The 12,667-nt window shown below is 36.5% G+C and overlaps 1 protein-coding gene across 6 annotated transcripts in view; it reads right to left on the reverse strand.

The window, feature by feature from the left end:
* Positions 1-2,717: 2,717 nt before the first annotated feature.
* Positions 2,718-12,667, reverse strand: part of LOC109078437 (leukocyte immunoglobulin-like receptor subfamily B member 3) — a 351,195-nt gene continuing 341,245 nt past the window's right edge. For all 6 annotated transcript variants that reach the window (XM_042761279.1, XM_042761277.1, XM_042761276.1 and 3 more), the window contains 3 exons: positions 5,248-5,310; positions 3,653-3,715; positions 2,718-3,451 (listed from right to left, as the gene is read on the reverse strand). In XM_042761279.1, coding sequence (XP_042617213.1) covers positions 3,444-3,451; positions 3,653-3,715; positions 5,248-5,310 — 134 coding nt within the window. In that variant the 3' untranslated portion in view covers positions 2,718-3,443. The remainder of the gene's footprint in view (positions 3,452-3,652; positions 3,716-5,247; positions 5,311-12,667) is intronic.

Here is a 12,667-nt window from a genome sequence, read left to right on the forward strand (position 1 = left end):
TGCCTACGTGATAGGAAGGGACTAGGGAAAGTATCTATTGAACTTACTTGTCGTGCAACCCACTCATGACAAAATATACTATGGTCCAAGGGAAATAACTCAAACAAATGTGGTTTTACCAATTAACAATATATATATAAAATAATCCACTCCGAGCAGAATCGATATTTTAACATTTCCGTTTCTGCGTTCCTTTGCATTATTATCGTTCTGAAACTGGTTTGCTTAGAAAAAAAATACCGGTTAATAATGTTATTTTTAATATTTCAAAACTATATATTACATTCGCATTTTCTACTCAAAAAAATAAATAAAAAAAAAATAAATAAAAAAAAAGGAACCAGGTATCTTAACCCTCTGCGCTTAGTCACAGTCAATACAGCATCATCTTTTCTAGATTTTGGCCAAATTATAGGCTACAAAACAAAAGAAAAATCTGTTAACACTTTAAAGACAATTAAGAATTTTTTACGATATTTAAAAATGTTTGCTGCATTGTTAATAAAATGTTACTCTTATAAAATTATGTTTTGAGATGGAGTAATAAAAAAAAACAAAAAAAAAACAACTCACGTAGGCTCACGTCACATTTTATTATTTGGCTACATTCAGAATTAATGTCTTAAAATGCTGGTACAGCATAATGTTTTAAACTCAGCGTTTAAGAACAACGCAACTCAAATGTTTAAGAACAACACAAATGGGGCAAAAATGTATTTTAAGTTTAGAAACATTTTGAGTCTCCCCCTCCTTAACCTCACAGTGCTTTCGTCCAAATGCCTGCTTTCCTCTTTTACTTCACCTCAGTTGCCGAGTCTGTGGTTTTCCCAAGGAACTGGGCTACTGTAACACTGTTGCTGCCGTTTGAAGCGACCCCAATAACGTGATATGAATGAGAATTTTACCCAAGGAATCCCGCCGAAAAATGCGTATTTTACCCCGCAGATCACAATTTTGACCGGGGAACTCCCTTTGAAATGCGATTGGGATTGTTTTGGGTTAGTTTTGAATATTGGGCGGGTTTTTGCTACTTTTACACCACTGGTCCCAAAATATGTTGTGTGACATACCAACGCTGGTTGGTTTTGTTCATAGTCACATTTCGAGGCGGAAAATGGCATCCACAATAACATACTGGTGTGTAAAACTTTGACATTAAGGATTCTATGCCGTGAACTTTACATTTCATACTTTTAAAAATCCAGCATTTAGCTGATCCTGATAAGTGCTCACAGTTTTAAATATGGGGGCTTTCTTCTTTTGTAGGGGGGTTTGGCACCACGTTAATCTTTATTTCCAGCAGAACGTTAAAGAATGTGACACACATCTAGCAGAACTCCTGTAGAATTTAACCAATCCGATGATGACTTCAACACTCCTGAAGTGTTTCCACTTTTATGTCCCATATGCATCAGACGTTCAGCCAACGGTCCATGGGCGTGACGTCTAAGGCTGAGACTAGGCCACAGAAAAGGCCCCGGTGGGCCGCAGTGGGAACGGCCCCTATAGGCCTTAAAGAAAAGCCACAAAGGCCGCAGAAAAAAGGCCTAGCTAGGCCACAGATGAAGATGCCCAAATGGGCCATAGTGAGAAACCAAGAGGCCGTAGAATGAAATGCCTCAGTATGCACAGAGAGGAAGGCCATGTAATTAAGCATGGTCTCCACGAATGAAGCGGGCCAGGGATGTACATCAGTATCAGAAATCAGAAAGAGCTTTATTGCCAAGTATGTTTGCACATAAAATTAATTTGTTCTGTTGACAGAAACTTCCAGTACACAGAGATAACCCACAGATAAGAAATAAATTAATTTAATTTAAATTTAGATAAGAAATAAATATATGTGAACAGAATAAACATATGTATATATACTGTAGCCTATATACAGAAATAGACAAAATTTGAATGTACAGTTGTGGTTTATAGATCGAATAGAATAGAATTTACAAGGAACTGAATAAGATGTAGGGTAGTAGGTTATTTATTGAACAGTAGGAGAGAACATTTAACTGTTCAAGATGTAGATTGCCTGGGGGAAGAAACTGAAAATTTTTATTGTGTATGGCTGTCCTGGGCAATGTGTCTGTAATCAAGTCCTGTGATTTTGGCTTTCTTTGGGATGGGGATGATGGTTGAGCATTTGAAGCAGAAAATCAAAACTCAAAGAGCTGTTCAGACTGGCAGTATATTGTCTTTTTCCGTTTCACTGCAGAGACATTCAGCATGTTTTCTACACACAACACCTGACATGTTTACGTTTTACATGGCGCGAGAAAGTGACACAGGCAAAAACACTAGGCATAATCAGATCTGAGCGGTCAGACTAACAGAATTCCAGAAATGAGATTTGAATAGGATTTCAAACCAAATTTGAATTTGACTATTTTGTCAAATTCCGCTGTTTTGAATGTAAGTGATTCATGTAATTAGTGAGCTTTAAACATATTAGAAATATTACTAAAACTGAATAAGTGCATATTTTAAAATAAAAATATTATTTGCAGTTCAGATAAAAAAATAAAAATAAAATAAATAAATAAAAAATGTATTCTTGTTCTTTTACTGTTCCCCTAAATCCATTTAAATCCTTTATTTAGTTATTTCCTTAAATACCATTAGAGGTTCTAGACATGATTACGGCCTTGTTTGGTATAAATGAAAGCGTTAGTTAAAAAGAATCACCAGTGTAAAAACAATGATCCAGAGAAAGAGAATCTTTTATTTTATTGCGCTTTTTTTCAGTGTACATATATGACATTTTTTATAATGTTTATAAAAATGAACTCAGTGTTGTAAAAAAAAAAAAGCAAGTAAAGTTTAAACAGAGCTTTATTTATACAGTTTCCACATTTAATACTCTAAGTCTAAAGCGATCGCAAATCCTATAAAATCAATGAGTGAACAACTGAGAACATATCTGCAAAACAGTTATAAAAATTTTAACCATATTAAGAATATAAATGTAAGACATTTAAAATGTTTTCTTTAAACAATGCACTTGCATACAATTATTAATTTCTTACTGAAAATACATGCATTTAAGAAAAATCATCTTCATCTGTGTTAATGACTTGGCAAAAACACAGGCATTCTTTTATAAGACAAAGAACACATTGTATTGAATTTTATCAACTAAATGCCCAGTTACACTATTTATTACACTGTTGTGCAGCACCAACAGAATAATGGAATAACGTTTAGGACAGTTTCATTTAGAGTTGTGTTAAACATAAGTGCCCACTGGAGAAAATGTTGTACTAAATATTATAGATACATTTGTTTGCTTACATAAAATGTGTACAGATAATACACTGCATATCTCTAAAGTATTTCAATCAAGCATGTGCATAAGCAGTTCACTCAGATTATTTTTTTAAGCAATGCAAGTGTTACTGTGTCTGCTGCTGTGAATCTCTTTTAGCCGTCTGTTGTCTTCTCTGCACTCAGGGACCTTTAAACAGATAAAAGATGATGCATTATGCAGGTGATGTGAATAACACAAACCTCTGATTTGAGCTGATGATTTACTGTTCTAAGATCATGATTAACTTTTGATACTCACACGCAACTAATCTGAATCACTTAAAACATGTTTATAATGTAAAAGAACCAATATGTGCCACAATCTGCAGGAACAAGTGCAAATTCTTACGGGTTTTATTCTTCTTCCTAATAGGTGCAGCATAAGTTGCATCACCAACTTCAGCATCAGCATCTGAAGAACACAAATAATCAATAACAATAAAATAATTATAAAACATATTATTTTTACATTTCCTCAACAAGCCGTGTGACTTTAGGAGTCATTCTGATCTGTAGGAGAAATGGTGCATGATGGTTATTTCGCAAGGTTAGTGCAGGGGTCACCGACTGGCGGACCCCGGTCCGAACCCGGACCGCGAGATGCATCCATCCGGACTGCGAAGCCTTTTGACATAATGAAATAAATAAATGCCAAATGCTATTTTCTAACATAATGAAATGTATATCAAGCACATCAAGGGTAGCTCAGTACAGCCGCTTAGGTCCTACGGCACCACAGGCTACTATTACAGTTAACTGTTGCTACGGTCAGAAGTGCAGTCGTGCGTGCAGTGAAGAGAGCGGCACTGTACGGTCTGTTTTGAGTTTTGTTTCTTGTTTATTGTTTTCATGTCTTTTATTTTGTAGTTTGATTTATGCTGTTTGTGTCATGCTTCCCTTGCCCTCATGTATCTCTGCCTTGTGTATGTGTCATGTTCTCATTGGTTACTGTCTTGTCATGTGATTATCAGTTCTGTTTGCTCATTGGTTGCTTTAGCCATGTGTCTTGTTTCCCATTGGTTTGTTCATGTCACGTGACCCTCATTGTCTGTATAAGTAGCCATGTCTTTGCCATTGTCTCTTGTCGTGTATTAATGTTGTAACCTGCTGTCGGTGAGTCCAGTCTATGTCAAGTCAAGTCTGTTTCATGCTAAGTCTGTTCAAGCCTTGTCAAGTCTGTTCAAGTCAAGCCAAGTCAGGTCTAGTCAAGTCTGTTCACGTTTGTTCAAGTCTGTTCAAGTCAAGTCTTTTTTTATTGTTTGGATGTTTGGATTATCACCTTGTAAATAAACTGCACTTGGGTTCTCACTACACTCGTCTTCAGTGGACTATCTTTACAGGCGCACAGACAGATGAAACTTCCAGTGAGTGAAAAACAATGGCATTCTCAAAACTTAAAAAAAGTTGATGGGTCCTTAAAAAAGTCTTACATTTAGCTGTATCAAATTTAAGGCCATAAAACCTCTTAAATTTGGGGATGCCATTAAAACTAGAATTGCGATATGGCTTAGTGTGACAATTAAACTTTGAAAGGCTATGATTTTATTGAATAAAAATGAGCACTGCACGGTTCAAAAACAGCTGCTGTGCTGCCCTATTGCTGTTACCGTGGAAACCCCTGTATTTCTGCTGTTCCAAAAGCGCCTCCTGCTGGCAGATAATTAATGTGCATTTTTTAATAAGCCTGACTGCTTTTGTTCAGATAAAAGTGAAAATCAACCCATGTTTTTATCCAGCAAACATGCAGAGTTGTAAATGTGAACTAGTGGATCGATAAGAAGATAATGCATTATGAAAAATGTTAACAATTAAGACAGTATAATATATATTTATATATGTTATTCAATTAATAGGCTATAATAGTAGATTGATAATAATTGCATATTTATAATGTAAGAGAACCAATATGTGCCACAATCTGCAGGAACAAGTGCAAATTCTTACGTGTTTTATTCTTTTTCTTAATAGATTGAGCATAGGTTGCATCACCAACTTCAGCATCAGCATCTGAAGAACACAAATAATCAATAACAATTAAATAATTATAAAACATATTATTTTTACATTTCCTCAACAAGCCACATGACTTTAGGAATCATTCTGATCTGTAGCAGAAATTGTGCATGATGGTTATTTCGTAAGGTTAGTGCAGGGGTCACCGACTGGCGGACTCCGGTCCGAACCCGGACTGCGAAGCCTTTTGACATAATGAAATAAATGAATGTCAAATGCTATTTTCTAACATAATCAAATGTATATCAAGCACATCAAGGGCAGCTCAGTAGAGCCGCTTAGGTCCTACAGCACCACAGGCTACTATTACAGTTAACTGTTGCTACAGTCAGAAGTGCAGTCGTGCGTGCAGTGAAGAGAGCGGCGCGCAGACAGATGAAACTTTCAGTGAGTGAAAAACAATGGCATTCTCAAATATTAGGAAATTTGATGGATCTTTAAAAAGTCTTAAATTTAGCTGTATCAAATTTAAGTCCACAAAACGTCTTAAATTTGAAGGTGCTAAAACTAGAATTGCGATATGTTTTGTGACAATTAAACTTCGAAAGGCTATGATTTATTGAATAAAAATGAGCACTGCACGTTTCAAAAACAGCTGCTGTGCTGCCCTACTGCTGTTACTAGGGGTGTAAGGATTCATCGATATGGATCGATACATCGATACGATGTCTGACGATACAATGCATCGATGCCACACGTAAAATATCGATATCTGTAATATAAATAGGCACCTTAATTGGCACTTTCCACATTTTCACATAATGTCCGTCTATGCATTACCGCCAACGCGTGCATTCTCGCTCAAACTCACGAATCAGGACTCGGTATAACGACTGCCAAAGGCACAAGGTGAAGCATAAAAGACGCTCTGGATTTTTTGGGGAACAGTTAAGCGCTGTGTGAGAAGTTTTCAGCGCACACATCTGAAGCGCGCACACACAGACAGCCGCACCACGCGAATACTAAATTGAGCTCTCTTCCACTTTTTTTTGCATGGATGAATAAATACAGACAAAATTACATCAAAATGCATGTTTTGGTGAATTTCCTAGTAAACACAGTCGGTTAGTCTTAACGTAAACAGTTCAGAAAGAAAAGGCATGTGTAGGCTATATTAAATTCGTGCTTGGTTCTTAAAGGGAAAGCAAACTAATAATAAATCTTATGCTGTCAAAGAAAAATACAAGTGCTCACTGCTCCTGACTAAATAACGTTTGTGAAATCAAAAATGATTAATCTATATTTAATTTATACAGTGAAGACTATGCAGTTATTTTACATTTGATTACTACATTACTGTACCATACCTTAAAATGTATTTTAGACTGAGCTGAAAACCTGAAAACAGTTTATTTAACTGTTTTAAAGTTTACTGAACTTGTCTTTGTTGTATTGTATTTATTTTCTGCTATTGCTCAGAATTTGGTTAACTGTAGAAAAGATTTTTAGCACTGAGCCCATAGTAGCAGCCAGAATTGTTTTTTCCAATTATTTATTTTCTGTATTATAAAAAAAAAAAAAAAAAAAAATGTGTAGGCCAATTTTTTTTGTTGTAAATGTTCCAATTGAGGTACACAATGTGAAAATTTCAGATAAATGTTCATGTTATATATTTTGGTTGCATTTGTGAGTTAATAAAAATGTAGATGGTTGTTTAAAATAGATGTATAATATCAATATATTGATCGATATACTTCTGTATTGAATCAAATCGTAATCGTATCATAGAATTTTTTGAGGTATCGGCAAATATCGTATCGCTGGGTATGAGAATCGATATCGAATCGTATCGTGACGAACCATCCGATTTACACCCCTATTTGAGGTATCTGCAAATATCGTATCGCTGGGTATGAGAATCGATATTGAATCGTACGAACCATCCGATTTATTGACTATACATTGTCTGCTTTTGCATAACTCGTAGTGACCGACAGTTTGGGAAAGTGGTGTTGTGTTTAGTTTGTAAAAATGTATTGAAAATGTAGGTTTGTGGTTTGTGTGATAACTTGTAGTGAAAGTGTGATTGTGATGACCTGGGTTTGTTGTTTGTGTGGAGGTATTTTGCTTTTTTTTTCTTGTGTTTACTTTAGTTTGTTCCATTTATGGAGTTACTATGCTGAATCTCAATTCCCCTTTTAGGGTTTATTTTTTTTTTTTTACTATTTTTTGTATGATGTGTATAGTGTTATTCCTTTATATTATTTTAAAACATATAATTAAATAAACTTATTAAGATCTGCAAATACATAATTTTAAGATGGCCAATTAATGAATATATTATAAAGCATTCACACCAGGGATTTTATTGTTAAATAAACTAAACCCATAAATTCATTACTTGTAATAAATTAAGGTTATTTTATTTTAGCTAGTTGCTAAGGCAGCATTTTTCATTTTCATCTATCTTAAATTTAAGTACTAAAGTAATTACAAATAAATAAATTGAAACCAAAAATTAAAATGATTTAATTTAAATTTTGTTTTTTGTAATTGCAACGTAAGATTTTTTTGTTTTAATAATAAGAAGAAGACAAACGAAATTACTAGAACGTTAACTAAAATTAAAATGAAAATAAAGTAATTTAATATTAATGTTATATAAAATATTATATTCATTTGCAGATTTGATGTAATTTATGTATTGTTTTGATGTTATTTTCTTTGTATAATGATGTGATGTTCTATTTTGTGAGTATCATCCTCAGTGCTTGAGGAGATTTTATTTTATTTATTTATTTATTTATTTTATTTTTATTTTTTTAAATGCTCACCAAGCCTCTCTCAAATGGGAAAACAGAAGAACTCAGTCTAGAGAAGATGGTCCAAGCATTACACCTGATGAATGTAGCGTACAACTGATATAAATTCTGATTGGTTGGTCAAAAACCAAATGCCTTTGAGGCAAATCAAATCGATCCTGTTTTTTTCAGGTCATTCTGTCTCAGTTAATGTTTTTTTCTGGTTATATTCTAATATAAATTTGATGGGGTTATTTTAATCAATATCAATTTCAAGGAGGTATATTACATCCTTTATCATATAATATAATATATCAAGATTATTTATTTATTTATTTATTTAAAATGTTGATTATAAAATACATTTAGTGAAAAACTATACAAATTATGTGTAGCACTCTAATAATAACTAAAAATATCTAGCAATATTAAATAAAATTGTTGAAAGAATTTGGCTGTTTTACACATAGTTGTGTGTAGTTTTAAAATTAACGCAGTGAAAACTTCCTATTGCACTATGTTTAAATGTGTATTTATTTATGATACAACATGGATAAGTGACTCTTGGGTCTTTGGTCAGTGGACATCTGACCAAACTTATCATCATCTATAAAGACAATACAGAAACATGCTAAATAAATAAATAAATAAATAAATAAATAATAAACAGAATGATTCCATCCTGTTCAGTCAGAATGGTTTCTGAAATATAACAGAATCTTCAATGACTCCATTGACTGTGACAACAACACAGCAGTGCAAGACTACAGTAAAACAAATGTCAATGTCATGTGGTCACTGAAGTCACCCTATATAATTTCCATTCAGCCTCCCCACACTAAAGATATTCAGATGAACACTGCAGTAAAACTCACTGAATCATTCATTCATGTTCAAGTTCACATTCTCATTTGTTTATAAAGCATGTTTAAAAACAACCTTGGCTGACCAAAGTGGTGTACATAAAATACTATATAAATGCAGATTATTAATAGTAAATAAAGCACTCTTAATAACTCTTATTTTATTTTTACATTATTCTGATTCTTTTTTTAGCTGAAGACTCTCTGTCATTACATTCCTTCTGTAAGAAGATTCTATAAAATTATATAAAGATCTAATTATATAAAAAATAGGACACAGTGTTATTCATAATTCTTCTTGATTTTCATAGTAATTTCTTGCATGTTTATATTTTTATTTTGTGTCAAACAGCTACACTTCTACTGCAGACATACTGTATTTGGCTACATCCTTGATTGCAGCCTTCCCCTCTCTGAGTCAAATAATTTTTGGAGAAAATAAAGTTTTGTGATTTGTTGCTGTATTTTGATGTGTGAGTCAAATAATTTTTGGAGAAAATAAAGTTTTGGGATATGAGGCTGTATTAGCAGTTGAATAAGTGAGTCATCGACTGATGAAGACCCAAATGAATTGTCACTAAACTGTCACTAAAAGAATGAAGCCATTACCATTTTAAGGACTGTTATACAGTAGCTGCATATTTTGATGATCACTTTTACTCATATGATGTGTTTTTTGGATGATGAGAACTCCATCAAACCAAGATTGAAAGATTTGAAATGATGAATCTGTCTGATAAAATTGGAAAAATAACTGTTTGCCCTACATCTGACATTTTCTTATTTTTTAATGCTTGTAATTCTATTTTATTCAGCAATTTGTAACTTTTATAAATTTTGCAGTGACATTCATGACTAAATGCTGAGCTCATAAATTATTTATTTCATTGTCATTTATTGTCTGAAATAATTCTGTGCTAATTTCATTGTCATTTATTGTCTGAAATAATTCTGTGCTAAAAGACACCACAATTTGCATAGGATTTTAGGTACAAATCTCTCTATTAAAAATTAATGGGTAAGAAACTGCCGACCTGCTAACTGCTGTCCAGAAGGCCATCATTGACACCCTCAAGCGAGAGGGTAAGACACAGAAAGAAATTTCTGAACGAATAGGCTGTTCCCAGAGTGCTGTATCAAGGCACCTCAGTGGGAAGTCTGTGGGAAGGAAAAAGTGTGGCAAAAAACGCTGCACAACGAGAAGAGGTGACCGGACCCTGAGGAAGATTGTGGAGAAGGACCGATTCCAGACCTTGGGGGACCTGCGGAAGCAGTGTGGACTGAGTCTGGAGTAGAAACACCCAGAGCCACCGTGCACAGGCGTGTGCTTTTGAACCAGAAACAGCGGCAGAAGCGCCTGACCTGGGCTACAGAGAAGCAGCACTGGACTGTTGCTCAGTGGTCCAAAGTACTTTTTTCGGATGAAAGCAAATTTTGCATGTCATTCGGAAATCAAGGTGCCAGAGTCTGGAGGAAGACTGGGGAGAAGGAAATGCCAAAATGCCTGAAGTCCAGTGTCAAGTACCCACAGTCAGTGATGGTCTGGGGTGCCATGTCAGCCGCTGGTGTTGGTCCACTGTGTTTTATCAAGGGCAGGGTCAATGCAGCTAGCTATCAGGAGATTTTGGAGCACTTCATGCTTCCATCTGCTGAAAAGCTTTATGGAGATGAAGATTTCGTTTTTCAGCACGACCTGGCACCTGCTCACAGTGCCAAAAACACTGGTAAATGGTTTACTGACCAAGGTATTACTGTGCTCAATTGGCCTGCCAACTCTCCTGACCTGAACCCCATAGAGAATCTGTGGGATATTGTGAAGAGAAAGTTGAGAGACGCAAGACCCAACACTCTGGATGAGCTTAAGGCCGCTATCGAAGCATCCTGGGCCTCCATAACACCTCAGCAGTGCCACAGGCTGATTGCCTCCATTGAAGCAGTCATTTCTGCAAAAGGATTCCCAACCAAGTATTGAGTGCATAACTGAACATAATTATTTGAAGGTTGACTTTTTTTGTATTAAAAACACTTTTCTTTTATTGGTCGGATGAAATATGCTAATTTTTTTTAGAATTTTGGGTTTTCATGAGCTGTATGCCAAAATCATCAGTATTAAAACAATAAAAGACCTGAAATATTTCAGTTGGTGTGCAATGAATCTAAAATATATGAAAGTTTAATTTTTATCATTACATTATGGAAAATAATGAACTTTTTCACAATATGCTAATTTTTTGAGAATGACCTGTAATTGCTATTTGTCTGAGAGGGGCACTTTTGAATAATTTTGAAAAAGGGCAGGCACTGGAGCCCCCAAAGCCACTATGTGAGGGACATGAGGGAAAGATAAGCTTGTTCAGCTTCCCAAAGAACCCAGCGTAAAAGGAACAGTGGATGCAGTTTGTTTTTTCCAGGACATCTACGGAGTTTCGCACGTGTGTGTTTGTTCCCGTCATTTGAGTGACACATGTTTTATAAACAAGGCCCAGTTTGACGCTGGATTTGCAGATCGTTTGATACTGAAGGATAGAGCAGTCCCAGAGATAAAATATCCTGGTCATGAGCTGGAATTGCAGGCGGTGAGTAAAACTGCATAAACATTTCTGTTTATGGTCGTATGCCTCTAGTTTGAGCTCCGTCACGTTATTCTCTATCTTCTATTTTTTTTATTGTTGAAATCTATTTTATACACCATCATTTTCGTTTCTATAACGTGTGAATATATCCTCTATCGTATTCTACAACAAAAACAATCAGAGCGCCCTTGTTATCACTAGTTTTATTTTGATTTCCCGAGTCTGCTAGTAGCTTATAGCCCATTAGCATCACCAGCGTGGTTGTCGCTAAACCCGCGTGCATCGCTAATACTCTATTCACACACATTACAATTGCTTTACTCACTGTAACTTGCTTTAATGGTGGATGTTTGTCTACATTTGAGTGCATCTGACGACACGTTCGAGCTGCATTCGGTGCAGCTCGAGCTGGAGGCCGTGGGGAAGCAGATTCGGGTCCTGGAGCAGAGGCAGTCCCAGCTGAGAGAGCGGAGAGCCGCGCTGGAAACCTCCCGGGCTGACGCTCACAAGTCCAGGGTAAGTATACAGCGCGCTGCTAACAGTCCCACCACCTCCACCCCGTGTGTTTCTCTGCACAGGCCCGGTGCACCCAGGACGCGATCTGCCCAGATGTCCTTCACGCCGGCGCCGGGGACACCACGGACCCTGGGTGCATCCGCAGCGGAGGACGCGAGCCAGGCCCCGGGCGACGACTTCTCCCCCTCCGGTCTTCGAGATCTCCACACGGAACCGCTTCTCTCCCCTCCGCGAGACGGAAAGCGACGCTGTGATCGTCGGAGACTCCATCGTCCGACACGTCTGTGCTACGTTAGCCGAAGGTAAAGTGCACACTCACTGTCTCCCTGGTGCTCGTGTTCTCGATGTTTCTGCGCAGATACTCACGATCCTGAAGGCCGACGAGAGCCCCAGAGCGGTTGTGCTTCACGCCGGGGTTAACGACACCACGCAGCGGCAGACGGAGACGCTGAAGAGGGACTTCAGGAGCCTGATCGAGACGGTTCGCAGCACGACGCCCGCGGCGACGATCATCGTGTCAGGACCGCTGCCCACGTATCGACGAGGACACGAAAGGTTCAGTAGACTTTTTGCTTTAAATGAATGGTTATTGTCATGGTGTAAAGAACAGAAACTGCTCTTTGTTAATAATTGGAATCTTTTCTGGGAGCGACCTAGG

Source organism: Cyprinus carpio, chromosome A7 (assembly GCF_018340385.1).
Source record: "Cyprinus carpio isolate SPL01 chromosome A7, ASM1834038v1, whole genome shotgun sequence".
Classification (NCBI taxonomy): Eukaryota; Metazoa; Chordata; class Actinopteri; order Cypriniformes; family Cyprinidae; genus Cyprinus; species Cyprinus carpio.